Source organism: Cololabis saira, chromosome 5 (genome assembly GCF_033807715.1).
Source record: "Cololabis saira isolate AMF1-May2022 chromosome 5, fColSai1.1, whole genome shotgun sequence".
Lineage (NCBI taxonomy): Eukaryota > Metazoa > Chordata > Actinopteri > Beloniformes > Belonidae > Cololabis > Cololabis saira.
In genome coordinates this window covers 41,275,745-41,292,419 of record NC_084591.1, presented here as the reverse complement: position 1 = coordinate 41,292,419, position 16,675 = coordinate 41,275,745, and the positions used below count along the sequence as shown (strand labels likewise).

The 16,675-nt window shown below is 38.9% G+C and overlaps 1 protein-coding gene across 2 annotated transcripts; it reads right to left on the bottom strand.

Annotated features, from left to right (window-relative positions):
• Positions 1 to 1,031: 1,031 nt before the first annotated feature.
• kras (v-Ki-ras2 Kirsten rat sarcoma viral oncogene homolog) lies at positions 1,032 to 16,675 on the bottom strand. Of its 2 annotated transcripts, XM_061722140.1 has the most exons (6): positions 16,429 to 16,675; positions 12,507 to 12,624; positions 11,471 to 11,649; positions 10,596 to 10,755; positions 5,883 to 6,007; positions 1,032 to 3,796 (listed from the first exon to the last, which is right to left on the bottom strand). In XM_061722140.1, the coding sequence occupies exons 2-5, from the start codon at positions 12,615 to 12,617 to the stop codon at positions 5,888 to 5,890; spliced, it is 570 nt and encodes a 189-aa protein (XP_061578124.1). In that variant the 5' UTR covers positions 12,618 to 12,624; positions 16,429 to 16,675; the 3' UTR covers positions 1,032 to 3,796; positions 5,883 to 5,887. The 2 variants fall into 2 exon arrangements, with proteins under 2 accessions (XP_061578124.1, XP_061578125.1); XM_061722141.1 differs by lacking the exon at positions 5,883 to 6,007 and having other exon boundaries at positions 16,429 to 16,673.

Genomic DNA, 16,675 nt, shown 5'->3' with positions numbered 1-16,675 from the left:
ACAGTAAAAATTTCAGCATTTATCTCTGGGGGCAAAGAAATGATTAATTGAACCAAACATGCCTTAGGGGAACTTCTATGCAAGTTCAAATATGTAAAAGGCTGAAGTGAGAATTTTCACATTGACTTGAGAGGAGACAGAATTTCTTTCAAGTTTATAGGCTTGTATTAGTATGCTGATGCCACAAGAAAAATCATCCATGGCTTCTCATTTGGAGTCACGCTTCACCTTTGCTGGCTGAATTAAACATTTCTGCAGTTAGTTTCTGTAGTAATGCTGAATATAAATAAATAATCCTGAAAATGTTTATGTAATTTATGGTATTTCAAACAAGTCTGCTCCAATCAAAAATTAAGAGAGAGGAGAACATGAGGAAAACAAATGCATATAAATCAGAATTATCCTGAACGTCCAAACAAATCAGTAGCATTTGAATCCTTTTAAATGGTTCTTCAAACAGAATTACGCAGCTGTTGTCTTTGATGAATTCCTAGTCATCAGCATCCACACGAAAACCCACTTCTACACGTTGTAACACCAACTATGACCATTAAAAATGGATCACTTGAAAATTCAACCATTAGCTTCTTTCACTCGGTGAGAGGCTGGAGCAATAACTCAGTTACAGGACATAATAATAGTCATGTCAGTTTCAGAATATATATATAATATACACACATACATTATATATATATATATATATATATATATATATATATATATATATACACATATATTGATGTGTCTTAGAACTGGCCAACTGATATTAAGTAATCATGCAAACATAGCTGATGAGGTTTATTTTTATGCATAATCCAAAGCAATATCAAGACATATATCTCAAACCTTCTCTGTAAACTTGAGTTGCTTTAAAGAGCAAAGAAGATGCAGAGATGTGCTGTGAAAACCTAAGATGCTCACATTTCAATAGGAGGAACCTCGTATGCCTTAAGAGGTCGTTTTTGTAGTCGAATCAAAGCAACTGGGCTGGCTACTGAATGAAATTTAAATAATTTCAATGAATCCCGAAAGACATATAACCCTTTATTTTTATTTATTTTTTTTACAAATGCAGTAATTAGTTGTGTAAATTTTATTGGAATTTGCATTCTTGCAAACATAATTTTCAAACACCTTTAATCAACATGAGATTAAGTGCATTGCATAATTTAAGAGATGTGTATGTTACTTTAAAAAAGAAGTCCTATTAAACATCTCACACCCATCAGATGCTGAGCAGATCCTGCTCAGAATCAGAACCTAAAACTGGCTTTCAGTGTGAAAAGCAGCAAAATAGATCTCTCATAACCTCAGAGAATCCCAGCTGCTAAAGTTAGGGAACAGTGCCCCCTACTGGAAAACAGTGGAGCGGTCTCATTGAGAAAGAAAGACTACTGTAAAATATAATTCCAGGCTTTTGTGTTGTATTAATTATTAATAATAATTTCCAGTTCTTAAATGGTGCAAACATGTATTAAAGAGTCAAGACCATTCAAAATAAGAAGCTTGATTCCTCTTTACTTTGTTCTTTATTACACATTAAACTGGAGTGGTGAGATTCATGGCAAAAAATAGACTCATCTGAGATCAGATCACCACTCTACACTGCTCTGAACAGGTTCGCTGTAAAGTGGTCTTTCACTCACTTCCCTAGACCTGGACCTAGCCACACACTCTAGTCACATACACAGAGCGGAGTGAAACTCCATTAAAGTAACATTCATTTAGACACACCAACGTAATGAAGCACAATTTACAAAATATGCACCTTTCAGTATCACAACTATACAAAGGTTGTTAAAATACGGTCCAGGTATAAATGTTACATTTCAGAAGTGAGCTGTTGGCACGCAATAAAAGGAAGATAAAGATTTCAAACATTACAGTAAAACTACTTCTGAAACAGTATTTGTTAGCAAGTGGGTTTTATAATTAAAATTGCATCAAGTTATTTATCTACTCCATGAATATAAAGAGGTAATAACAACATGGGTCAAAATGTGTTAATCCTGAAGGAGAAAACATTGCTTTTCTGTGAGAAGAGCATTTCAGCTCTAAAACAGTATTTTGTTTATGTCTTGAGCTCACAATGGACAAAATAAATGCGGGTTCGACTCTACCAACTAAATGTAGCACTTAACTTAAAGATAAAGGGTGAGTAAGAATCCCCAGGCAAACAGTTGGGAGATTAAATGAAAAGGGTCAAGTATGGACTGCCCCAAGAGAGAAACAAAAACTAGCAAGATTAATTCAGACATTTTAGTCTGAAAACCTATTTTATGGCAATTACTGGCTCATTTCAAAACATTCGTTCCAATTACATCTAGACGGCACACAATCGCCTCTGTTGAAAGGCGCCTGCCTTTCACCAGACAGGTTCAGCACTTCTGCAAACAAATCCGCAACTCTTCCAAAAGCTCGGCATGGGAAAGAATCTGAAACGCCAATTGGACAATATTTTGAACAACCTCTGGGACTACACACCAGGCCCGATTTATCTTACAGCCGCTTAAAATGTGCACCTGCCTTTTCTAATCGGTTTGAAGCAAACAAACCATGACAGCTCTGCACCCACAACTCCTCAAATGTAGCATTTCACCAATCACATATCATTGAGTCCCCTGGTGGGAGTATTTTGATAAAATTTTGGAAACATAAACACTGAAATGATCATAGTCGTTGGGTTAATTTAAAAAACGACTCTGCAGGAGAGTCAAACAAGGCATAAATCTCTACAACAAAGAATGACCCACACAAAAAAAAATTGGTTACAAATCATGATGCATCTTTAAATTTGTCATTTTTCACAAAAGAAAAAGATTCTCACAAAAATCAAATAACTGCTTCTCAAAATCCCACAAAGTAGACCGAGTCCGAGTTCCTCGTTGCTGGCCTCTGTAAAACGCATCAACCAGAGGCAAGTTTGCAAATACATGTCATCTAGGACATAATGCATGCAAGGGGAAGAAACAAAAAACAACAATAAAACATCTCTTCTCATGTAGGCATGAAATCACTCCCCACACAATACAAAGCAATGACAAATGCAAATTAATTAATAGCTAACTAGGGTGTTAAAACATAGGTGAAGAGTAGGAGATTGCATGCATACTTATCAGTGACAAAACTAAAATCATATTTAAGGATCAGATATGGGGACATTAGGATCTGTTCTGGCTGAATATGTTGGTCCTTTCTTCATATCCATTTTATCTTTGGGAGCAGGATGAATATTCATTCTTTGGCATCCCATACTTAAAAAGGCCATTACAGAACATTTGCAAGTTGTGACCTTTCAAGCAAAGGGAAATGAATGATAATTATGAGACTAATCTGCCAAATATGATGGAATCGGCTCCCAACTCAACACTCAATAGCTATGTAAAAATCATCCAAATCTTATTAAAATAAGGGGGAAAAAAAGGCGTATGAAGCTGTTGGACCATCATGTCAGCAACTGGCACTAAACTGAAAATTATGCTTATTGGTATGTAAGCGAAAGAAAGGCAGAAAAATTCAGATCTGGTTTAGTATTCAGTGAGATGGGTATGGACAAAGAGGCTAATAATTTAGTGTAATGTACAAAATGTATTACTTGAACTGTTCATTGTTTTATTTTGTTGTTGTTTTTTTTGTTTTTTACAATGTTTTCTAGTTTGTCTTGAAAAGGGAAGATTATTCACATGAGTATACACTTTGTCTTGGACTTCTTTTTCTTCTTTTTCCCCTCCTTGCTCATCTTCTCCTTATGCTTCCGTATTTCTCTGACTAATGTGTAAAAAGCATCATCAACGCCCTGAAAAACAAAAGAAAACAATAAACAGAATAAAAAGGTCACAGTGTGCATTGTCAGAAATGAAGAGTTGTTTTATTAGTGGAGTTCAAAAGCACATGAAGCAAGTTAAATGTAAATTTTACACCAGCTCTAACAAGTGTACAGTCAGCTTGTCACTGGCACACATCAGCCATCAGTCCCATCAGAGCTGTGTGGGACATTGTCGAGTCAAGAACAGAACATGTATGTATTTCTGTGCTGCCACCGACAGCAACCCAAACAGTAGCTGCAGTTACACAAGCCAGTCCCTCTTCTTTTGAATGTGATGAGCTCTTAGTTTATGAAGGAGCGTTTACTAACTTGACAAAACAATATGAAATCTTTATATATTTGCAAAAATCTGTGAACGTCTCACCAACGCAAGCTGTGAAAACAATATGCCCACGTCAAATACTAGTTTAACTACGTACTGGGGGTTTGTACTGAGTCACCAAATCAAATGTATACAATTTTCTAAGCAAAACATTATGAACTACCGTATTTTCTGGACTATAAGCCGCACCTGTATATAAGCCGCACCCGCTCTATTTAAAAAAAATAAATAAAAAAAAGATATACAAGCCGCACCTGTATATAAACCGCATCCATTTTATTTTAAAAAAAAAGATATGCAAGCCACAGATATTTATGTTGTTAGATTAGATATTTACTACATGTACAGAACCATTTTGAACTGTAAAGGATGTACATGTTTGTACCTAAATAGATCCTTTCCTAAAAGTGTCTTTTAACACGGCAGCAACTTTGCTGATTAAAACTGGACAAAACCAAGAGAAAATAACCGCTATTTATTTATCTATTTGAAATCTGCTTCTACTTACTTCTATCTGGTAAAGAAGAAGTAGGGTATTCTTCTTTGCATTTATTTTGTCTTCGTTTTTTTTATAATTCCGGTTAGCACTCCCCCGAGCGGTGGAAGAAAAATCCACAGAATAGCCGCACCTTTGTATAAGCCGCATGGTTGAAAACCTATGAAAAAAGAAGCGGCTTATAGTCCAGAAAATACGGTATTCAAAATGTAGCTCCACAGGGAAGAACCATTGAGAAAAATGGCACCTTTAAAAAAAAAAAAAAGTAAAGTGTTTTAAACTGACCTATTCCAAAAGGAAAGCTTTATTTATTTCAATTATCTGAAACTCCTGGAGTTTGGAGGAAATGCATCCCGTCACGGTGGTGAATAGAAGGCTTTGTGGAAATGCAGCTAGTGCCTGTTGATGCCGCACTGATGCAAGCGTCTGAGCACTTGAACAGTTCGGATAGTCCAATAAATATCCCAGTAATGAGCAAAGAGCTGTTGATTTAAGTGTCTGAGGCGACCTCAGGTTGGGATAAAGACAGCAGGAAAATAAAAACAGAGATGGAGCGACTTGCAATTCCAAGATACACATAATTATTGTTAATAACATTTCTGGCAGCGTCTCAAGACACCAAGATTTCAGCATTATTTAGTCCCACATTCGCCGGCATCCACCTTTAATCACACAACAGCTGACCAGCCCAAACCCTTGCTCGTGTTCACTTCACCCACAGGACACATTTTCACACTGGTACTTTGGTCTGAAAATACTTTTTTCCTCTGTTCTTATTCAAGACCTTTGCAGATCAAGTGCTTTTTAACAAGTCCAAATGGACACTGTTGTTCAATTATGGAAAGAAAAATGAACTTAACTAAGAAAGACTAACACAAAAAGACCCCCATAAAAACGGTAAATGTGTGACAGAGAGCGCCCGCTGGTGCCAATCAACCCTGCTCAGACTTGTAAAGTGAACCCAGTGTGAAAAAGACCTTGGATAATAATCAACCACCATACACAGAAACACTGAAAGAAGAAGAAATCAAACATTTCAGCCTTGTGTTAGAAACCTGGAACAGCCCCAGTAAAAAAAAAACAAAAAAAAAACCCAAAAACAACAACAACAACAGCGAGTTAGCTTTTAGAGCGAGTGAAGCGCCAGCTTTCGCCGGGTGTCTTCTTCCATTGCCTCCTCCGTAGATCCAACTAACAACACACACAGAGCTGGTGGGTGCGCGGCTGCGTACACTTACCCCTCTCACATCACAACACACTTTTTAAGCTTGACACAGCGCGGGGTCTTTTCTTCCTTGCAGAGTTTACTGAGCCGGAACAGCCTGATCTCTCGTACCAGAGTGTAAAAGGCATCTTCCACTCTCTGCAGTATAAGACACAACTTTCCTCAATGCTGAGGACTCAAAGGGTGACATACTGTTGGGGAGCATTTGGTTTAAACTGCAGGTATTTGACAAAAGCTGCTTTCAGATGCAGATCTTCATGAAATTGATCTGCCTGGTCATTCGCATTCAGCAACACTCCAAAATATTGCCGTGTGGACGATTACTGCACATTCACCCACTGCAGACTTGGATAGGACTAATACCATATTAAAAATAGAAAAATAATTTGGGAGAAACAAAAAAAAGACTTAAAAATCCAAATAAAAACAACCGATACGTAATCAAAGGGTAGACCCTCAGCTTTAGGCGGTTTCACAAAAGTGGGCCATCTACCATTTAGGAATTCCAGCCATCTTTAAGAAAAGTACCTCCATTTTCAGGGACTCAAAAGTATTCAGACAACTAAGCAGGATAACTGGCCAGGACCGGATCCATTACTGTGTTACTTCAAGACAAATAAAGCAGACTTAAGATCAGGAGATTATATCAGATACTGAGTGGACGTTTGGCAGATGATGACTGGAAAATAATAAACAGAGATGGCAACAACCTTAATTATGGCATAATCAATGGTTTGGTATATTCTTAAAACTCTGGAGAGGTTGATAGTATAAAAATGCCGTGAGGAACACAAAGGATGATCACAGAATCCTTTCCTTGGTGGAGCCCATTCACCTCATCAAAAGAAGTCCAGGGTACTGGAGAAGGTTAGGATCATCTGGTGGTGGAGTTGGTGTCATGGGACAGGTCATTACGGCTGCTAATAGAATGGGCCAGCTGGGGTTTATTGATTATGTGACTGATGGTAGAAGTAGCACGAATTCTAATGTTCCCAGGACTGTACTCTCTGCTCACATCCAGCCAAACGCTGCAGTGGAACTGATAGGAAAATGCTTTACAGCGGATATGGAAAGTTACACTAAACATACCGTGTTACAGAGATGACCCAGACAGGAGGTAAAAGCTACTTTGGCTGTTTTTTTGCCAACAGTAGTAGCATGAGACATAAACAAGATGCCTTCAATGCATGCAAACATTCTATCAAATTAAAATAAAATGAATATGTCAACATGGAAATTAAAAAAAAAAAAAACTGCACTGCTTTAAAATTATAATTATGTCTCAAAGTATGTTGCACAAACACTTTTGAGCCTACTTTTGAGATACTTAAAATCGGCCGCAGTTCCTAAATTGTAAATGCCACATTTTTGTGAAACCTCTTAAATTAAAAAGGTCTTTACTTAGATTGTGTTAACTGTTTCATTTCAAATCCATTGTGGTGGTGTTAAAGAAAAACAATCCCACAAACTATGTCATAGTCTAAATACTTCTTGATGACTGAAACGTGTTTAATTAAACTTGGAGTTTGAAATGGCCTGATATTTTTTTTTTTTTCTTTGATACAGATTCTTGGGTTTTAGATATAGGATGGTACAGATCCAATATCACTGCTCTTTTTAGTTGGGAATACAATAATACTACATATAAGTACAGTACAAACCAAAAGTTTAGACACATTTCATGACTATTGACTTGAATTAACACGTGGAAATATGTGCTTAACAAAAAAGTGTAAAACAACTGAAAATATGACTTATATTCTAGTTTATTCAAAGTAACCACCTTTTTGCTGTGATTACTGCTTTGCACACACTGCATTCTCTTGATGAGCTTCAAGAGACAGTCACCTGAAAGTGTTTTCACTTCACAGGTGCCCTGTCAGGTTTAATAAGTGGGATTTCTTGCCTTATAAATGGGGTTGGAACCATCAGTTGTGTTGTGCAGAAGTCAGGTGGATACACAGCCGATAGTCCTACTGAATAGACTGTTAGCTTCTTTTTTCTTGCCATAATACAAATTCTAAGTAAAGAAAAACAAGTGGCCATCATTGCTTTAAGAAATGAAGGTCAGTCAGTCCAAAAAATTGGGAAAACTTTGAAAGTGTCCCCAAGTGCAGTCGCAAAAACCATCAAGCGCTACAAAGAAACTATCTCACATGAGCACCGCCCCAGGAAAGGAAGACCAAGAGTCACCTCTGCTGTGGAGGATAAGTTTATCTGAGTCACCAGCCTCAGAAATCACAGGTTAACAGCAGCTCAGATTAGAGACCAGGTCAATGCTATACAGAGTTCTAGCAGAAGACACATCTCTAAAACAACTGTTAAGAGGAGACTGTGTGAATCAGGCCTTCGTGGTAGAATAGCTGCTAGGAAACCACTGCTAAGGACAGGCAACAAGCAGAAGAGACTTGTTTGGGCTAAAGAACACAAGGAATGGACATTAGACCAGTGGAAATCTGTGCTTTGGTCTGATGAGTCCAAATTTGAGATCTTTGGCTCCAACCACCGTGTCTTTGTGCCACACAGAAAAGGTGAACGGATGAACTCTACATGCCTGGCTCCCACCGTGAAGCACGGAGGAGGAGGTGTGATGGTGTGGGGGTGCTTTGCTGGTGACACCGTTGGGGATTTATTCAAAATTGAACACATACGGCGGGGGCACGGTGGTGCAGCTGGTAGTGCAGCTGTCTCACAGCTAGACGGTCCTGGGTTCAATTCCCGCCGGGGACGCTGTTAGGTTCCCCTGCACCCACCGGTGTGTGTTTAGTTGGACCATTATTTATGTTTCCACAGGACAGTGATCCCAAACACACCTCCAGGCTGTGTAAGGGCTATTTGACCAAGAAGGAGAGTGATGGGGTGCTGCACCACATGACCTGGCCTCCAGTCACCGGACCTGAACCCAATGGAGAGGGTTTGGGGTGAGCTGCACCACAGAGTGAAGGCAAAAGGGCCAACAAGTGCTAAGCATCTCTGGGAACTCAAGACTCAAGACCATTTCAGGGGACTCCCTCCTGAAGCTCATCAAGAGAATGTAGAGTGTGTGCAAAGCAGTAATCAAAGCAAAATGTAGCTACTTTGAAGAACCTAGAATATAAGACATGTTATTGTTGTTTCACACAAGTATATAATTCTACATTAATTCATAGTTTTGATGCCTTCAGTGTGAATGTACAGTTTTCATAGGTCATGAAAATAAAGATAACTCTTTGAATGAGAAGGTGTGTCCAAACTTTTGGTTTGTACTGTGTGTATATATATATATATATATATTAAACACCAAATAAATGTTTAGATAAATAAATACAGAAATTAAACTTAAAAGGGCAGCCAAAAAGTTTATCAAAAATAAAAAAGGATTTATATTTTGAGCTTTGAAAGTATCAAAGCTCTAAATGTCTGACAGATATACACATGAATACTAACTGATATGTTATTTTCAGGGTATTTCTGATATATACTGGCACCAGTATAGAAACAACTCTTGCTGGACTACGGTGCTGGTTTTGATTTTTTCTTCCTTTTTTTTCCTCCACCCACTTCTAACAATCCACAGTGGAGGGAGGGTCAGTAATTGGCATCAAAGCTGTACAGTTTATACGCTCAAAACTCAACACAAGTCTGTTTGAACTGATGAAATCTTCAGGATAAAAGGGTAAAAGTACCTCAAGAAAAAAAAAAAGTCCAATTTCCTTGTTTTAAGCCTCCGAGAGCTTTTCATTTACAGTAGGTCCAAATATATTGCGTTAAGTAAAGAAATATTTAGCTTTTTCATAATTTCCCCTTCAAAAACAACCACCTTCCAAGCCTGCAGAAGATGAATAATGTGGGTGGAGTATCACTGTTATACAGCCAGATACAAATCAGGAAAGTATGGATTAGAGGAGTCATTTTTGTTTTGTGCATTACATGTCAAAGATCGCCCAGAGAAGTCAGATTAAATGATTGAGAATTCAAAAGGAACAAACAAACGAAAAAAATTATATTCCAACAAAAGTGACAGTTGCCGGGCGGACAGAAACAACACCATGTAGACAGAAATTACTGGTACACTGAGGAAGAGAAAGGTGAACAAAGCTGCGAGAAATTAGTCACCGCGGCATTAATTGTCCCACACCAGAAGATACCGTGATTCACCACAGGTCAGAGACCAGGAAAAATGTGTTTACAGATCACTTCATCAGCCAGCCGGCTACCTGAGGCCACCATCAACGCACACCACAGCAAATCTTCCAACAGCCAGTCACAGTGACCAGTAAGCAGAATCATTAACCCCCTAAGTAATTACCGACAGTTCGTCCTCTCATGCACACCCCTCGACACAAGCGCACCGATTTGTTGATTATTTATTACAGGGGATCCTTTGCAGGTGGGCTTAATGAAGTTGTAATTTCACATATCCATGACAAAGTAGCATGCAATGATCACATTATCACCCATACATAATAAAAAAATAAATAAAGTCAATAAACCAGAGAGAATTTAATGATGCTCAGCACATTAGCTGGGAAATTTCCCAGCAACATTATTATAAAAAAGGCCATTAGTAACAGTGAATGTGGCACAAATCAAGAGCACCACAATCCTGTCACATTTCTTCCCATTACACCCCCCAGTTATATTTGTTAAAATGATAATGACCTGAGTTGGTTAATTATTATTTCATTAATTCATTTAATAATCAGATCACACAAAATATGACAGCAGCCTCCAGGTGGATACTCACCTGTCTGGTTTTGGCTGAGGTCTCGATAAAGGGAATGCCATAGCTGCGCGCTAAGTCCTGAGCCTGCTTTGTGTCCACCGACCGGGACGGGAGGTCACACTTGTTCCCCACCAGCACCATCGGGACGTCCTCCGAGTCCTTCACCCGCTTAATCTGTTCTCTGGACATTTAAAGACACAGCAGAAGATTTGTTTGATTTGATTTGATTTAGTTGAGACGTTACTCCAACAGTAAGGTAATGGCGCGTTAAACATCACGCACAGGTTTACTGTAATTCAACCCTTCCTGCTGACGAGGGCCGTTACAAAACACATTTTCCTATATCTTATTTTTAAGAGGGGATAAAAGCAAAAACTAAAATTTCAATATACGGCAATTTTATTATTAAATAAATAAATAAAACCCAGGCCCAGATTGTAGCCATGTGGACACCTAGGAATGCACCAATCCTACTTTATCAAACCTGATTCTGATATCTGACACTTATGTTACCACTGATGTGTGGAATAAACTGAAGCATTGGGGTTGTCTTAAACATTACTTCGCTAACTTTGTAACAAACACATAAATCAAAGTATGGTTGCAATAAAATGTCCATTATTGTGACTTAACTGGAGATCATATCATGTTTTACAGCAAATATAAGCAGAAAACCAGTTTATTAGATTGGGGCAGATCCATAACAACATTATCCAGTACCCAGTCCAGCTATTTATAACCCAGATATCTGGTACTAATATTGGTATTGGTGCATCCCTACTCCAGACACTGGTAAATTTCAAATGTTATTACTCAACTGTGATTAAAACATTCCCACCAGGTTCAGTGGGTTTAGGTTGCAGTTCTTTTCTTTATTTCCCTTCCTCCCAGCTCACCTATAGTGGTGAATGTCCTCAAAGGACTTGGTGTTGTTGATGGCAAAGACACAGAGGAACCCCTCCCCGGTCCTCATGTACTGATCCCTCATGGCGCTGTACTCCTCCTGACCTGCAGTGTCCAGGATGTCCAGTAGACATGTCTCTCCATCAATCACCACCTGCTTTCTGTAAGAGTCCTGGAAGAGGAAGGAGGTAAAAAAAAGTTATCAGAACACCGAAGGAAAGTGGGTCTATTGTTCAAACAGCAGTTTAATGAAACAGTTTAGTATTTATTACACTCTTGTTTACCGTAGCTACGTTTAAAATGTCCATACCATAGCAGATGGCAGCATTTTCAGAAGCCTGGACATGATTTAACATACATGAGCGTATTTTTATACGTATTTTTATTTTATTCTTATTCAAGATTAAATTACTTGATTAAAACCAAGAAATGTAGATTCAGTACATGACTTATAACCTGCAAATGTTTAGCTTCTGCTAAATTAAGTGTTATGACATTATCTCTTCAAACACATTTTTAACAATTTCAATATTTCTGTCTTGTGCTTTCAGCAAAAATGCAGTACTGGCCCTTTCTGCTTGTCGCAGGACACTGAAGATCTCAAATTACAATGAGGCTGCACCTAGTGTCAAAGTAGTCTAGTTTTATTTAATTATATCCAGTATATTTGATCCAGTAAGAAGCCACACTTTCAGATTATAATCCTATCTCTTGACATACCATATTAAAAAAAAATGATATACATATATAAAAGTGAGTGCTATGCAGTCTCATGATGAGTAAGTTAACACCGCCCTTATTGGCAACCTGCAAAACTGGGCAAAATGCCATCCATTGAAAGTCATTAAATAACCTGTTTGGTGTCCTTTCATTACAAACCAGTGGAACCTGCTGCAACTCCTTGCTTATAGATGAGCGTCTCCTTGTTCTGTCCCATATACTCTGACATATATGCCAAAAATCCAGGAACAACTGCTAACTTGACTGAACACGCTTTCATTATATATTTTGCACACAAATAGTTTTTACCTCAATGGTGGGGTCATATTCATCCACAAAGTGATTTTGGATGAGCTGAATGGTGAGTGCGCTCTTGCCGACGCCTCCAGCTCCCACCACAACCAGCTTATATTCTGTCATGATTCACCTGCAGAGCCAAACGAAAACATTTAGGACATATTTACACAGACACAAATACTGTATCACATCATCAATATATCCTCAAGGCCTTAAAATGAGCATGTGCTCCAAATACTTGCAGCTTTATGTCATTCTGAAATCTTGACACAAGAGTTGTTAGTTTGCTTCTTTTTTTTTAAGGGTTTGTTGTTTCTGTCTGCTTACTGTGAAATTTGTGCAATATGTATGTGTAATTATGACTTGCAGTGACTTATGACTAATCAATATGATTTTTAATTAGCATGATATTAAGTGCCAATGATGGAATTGAAACACTACAGAAAATGCAAATAAATTCAGAGAAGCCAAAATTTGGAAACCTATTCTAATTCTGAGCTAAACTAGTCGTCCTAATAAAACTGAACCTGACACAGATACCAACAGACTTCAGACTAGACCCAACTGGAACTGAGCCAAAAGAGATAGATATTTAGCACACGTAATCAAATGTCTGAATCCAGCAGCTCCTGGGTCGCAGAAACTCACCCTGGGCAGAAATCTATAACATTACATTAAAGCTCCAACATTGACAGGCAGCTGGGAGTCTCTGCTGTCTATTTAGTGCAGCAGTTGTCATCAATCGTGGCAGTTTGCTGAGGTAACAGTGCACTCCTGTAACCTCAGACAACCACTCAAAGCTCGCTTTATTTTTTGCCATGCATTAAAAAACAAAAACAGAAACTGCTTTGATAACTATTTTGTCAACAAAAGCACAACTGTTTGTGTTGACAACATATTGCAGCACTCCCTGAAATGATTAGCTAGTGGTTTTAAATTCACGCTTATGGCCAGTGGAGCAGTTTGGTCATTCTGGGAAACATCCTTTTATTTACCTGGTTAGATAAGACTGCTGACAAACTCAAAAATAAGTCCTAGTCAGTCAATCTGCCGGCTTGCTAAGCTTTTAGGAGCAATATCACTTTTCCTCTCACTGAACTTGGCTGACAGATCTGCTCTTCTACAGGCAGGGACGATGCAGGGTGGCTATTAGTGGCCGTTTTAACATTTAATAGCTAAGTTTAACTATCCGGAATTAACATTGCAGATATCTACAACTGCATTTTAACTAGTCGTAATTACATTGTGACTAGTCAGAATTTTCATTCAAGATATCTATAACGTCATTTCGCCTAGTCAGAACTCTAATTCAAGATATCTGTAATTACATTTTGACGAGGCAGAATGGAAGTTAAAGATATCTCCAATTTGAGATAACTATTTAAAATTAATTTCAAGATATGTATAACTTGATTATAGATATCTACAATTAAATTATGACTATCCGTAATTTCAGTTTGAGATATCTACAACGTCATTTTGACTAGTCATAATTCCAGTTTGAGATATCTACAACTTTGTTCTGACTACTCAAAACTTAATTCAAGATATCTAAAAAGGACGATGTAGATATCTTGAATTGAGGGGAATTAAAGATATCTTGGACTGGAATTATGACTTGTCAGAATTAAATTGTAGATATCTGAAACTGGAATTACAGCTAGTTGTAATTCAGTTGCAGATATCTGTAATTCACATTGCGGATATTTGCAACTGAATTCTAGATATCTGTAATGAGAAACCCCACACACAGGAATGACAAATGTGACGTCATTTGTCATAGGCAGAATGACATTGTGGATATCTGAATTGACAATTGTGGACAGGAAGAACATAATTGTAGATATCTGAAATTATCTTTTTGAATAGGAAGAATTGAATTGGGGATATCTGCAACACATATCCAGTTTAGCTGTTAAATATTAAAACGGCTTGCCATAGGGTGGCTGTTTGTTTGTATTATACCTTATAGACTCAAACTGCAGGACAGCAGTATTGCTAGGGATCCCCCCCAACACACACACACACACACACACACACACACACACACACACACACACACACACACACACACACACACACACACACACACACACACACACACACACACACACACACACACACACACACACACACACACACACACACACACACACACACACACACACACACACACACACACACACACACACACACACACACACTAATGGACATTGATTAGCAGCTACACATGAGTCTACTTTCAAACAGTTGCCAACTACGTGAACCGGCCGAGGTTTTGAAGTGTATTGGGTCCAGGCAGGCTGGGTCACCTACAATACAAAGGGTAGATGTATATCTGTTTTAGGAGTAAAACTGTGGAACTCATTAGACAAAACAACCTTAAATTAGCAAACCCAATAAAAGCATAAGCTGTTATTCAAAGCAAAGGTAATGGACACATATATAGAAGCAGAATAAGCAAACAAAGAAGAATGTACACATGTATGCGTGTAGGTGTGTGTGTGTGCCTGTGTGTGGGTATGTACCGGTGTTGTGCCAAAAAGTGATTGCCTGCCAGAATCTGATTTCTTCTGATTTCTGGTCGCGGGAGCGCGCACAGCAGCCCATTGAACGATAGCGCTAAAACGTCAGATTTTCAGATTATGAAGCTCAAGAATGAGATCAAGTCATATTTAGGCAGAAACAACTTTTCATTAACTGTATTTGGCCTTCAGTCAATTTTTGGCAGGTGAAAATGCCTATTTTGTGTTGTAATGGTCCTTTAAAAGAGTTAAAAGCAATCCTGTGAGCTGTAGAGTTTATTTTATGAAGCTCAAGAATGAGATCAAATCATACTTAGGTAGAAACAACCTTTCATTAACTGTATTTGGCCTTCAATCAATCAATTTTTGGCAGGTAAAAAGACCCATTTTCAGGGGAGAAATCAGATTCTGGCAGGCAATCACTTTTTGGCACAACAACGGTATGAACATATGCATGAATAGTATATAGGATTTGATGTATAGACACAATTCACATGCATGAGATGAAATGACAACTTAAATTGGTTTTGTCGGTTTCTTTAGCATATTTTCACTTTCTGTTTTCAGAGCTATCATTATTATTATTGATATTATTATTATTTATTATTATTATTATTATTTTGTATAACCTCATGATACTTAATTTGTTCTTTTTGTATATTCTATTATGTTAAAAGGTGGTCAAGATAAGCTTTATGCTTCAAGCCCAGACCTTTTCGGTCAAAATAATCACCATGTTGACCAGGGAAAACCCTGTAAATGTTTATTATCTTTCTTATTGATTTTCATGCTCATAATTGACTGAATAAAGCCTACCTAACTACCTACCTCCCCCCTGTGGGGGGTAGTTAGGGGGGTAGTTAGCCCCGGGCAGCATGAGTTAAAGCCTCTGCAGCTCATGTTGTTTAAAACCTGGACCAGCCTGTTAGCCCTTAGCATCGGAGCTAGCCGCTCTGCCGACACAATAATCTCACAATCAGCCCACAACCAGCCCACTTTTGGCTGTTTTTGAGAAAAGCAGCCCTTTGGTGCAGCCTTGCCTGCCCCAGGGCCCTGGCCCCGGCCCCGGTCCCCCACCATTCATTACCGGGGGAAACACAATGGAGCTGAGCCGCTGCTAGCAGCAGGGCGTAGCTGGGACTAAAGGCTGATTTATGCTTCCGCGTTACACCGACGCAGAGCCTACGGCGTAGTTTACGCGGCGACGCGCACCTTACGCCGTAACCCTTCGGCGTAGGCTCTGCGTCGATTTAACGCGGAACCATAATTCAGGCATAACAAACTGCTATCAGGCTCTAGTTCAGCTTTAAAACAACACATACGGTGAAAACATCTCCAAATATGAGTGAACACACCCCGTCAGCAACATAAATAGGTGAATAAAGAGGTCCCACCCGGCTGGGTTTTACCTGTGAGCGAGTTCCGTGTCTGAGTTAATCGACCCGAGCCAGACTAGAACCGTCCTCCTCTCACGATCTCTGCATGTCCCGCTACCAAACACCCGCACTCACGTCCCGCACACCTGCCTTCAGCAGCAGCCGACAACATACACGACAGAAGTGGGGGATTTAATCGATAGAAGCTTCCATCGGAGCCAGCATTGATCGGCCCGGGTGAAGCCTGGCCTGCGCTGCGAGGACAGGGGCGGTACCAGCC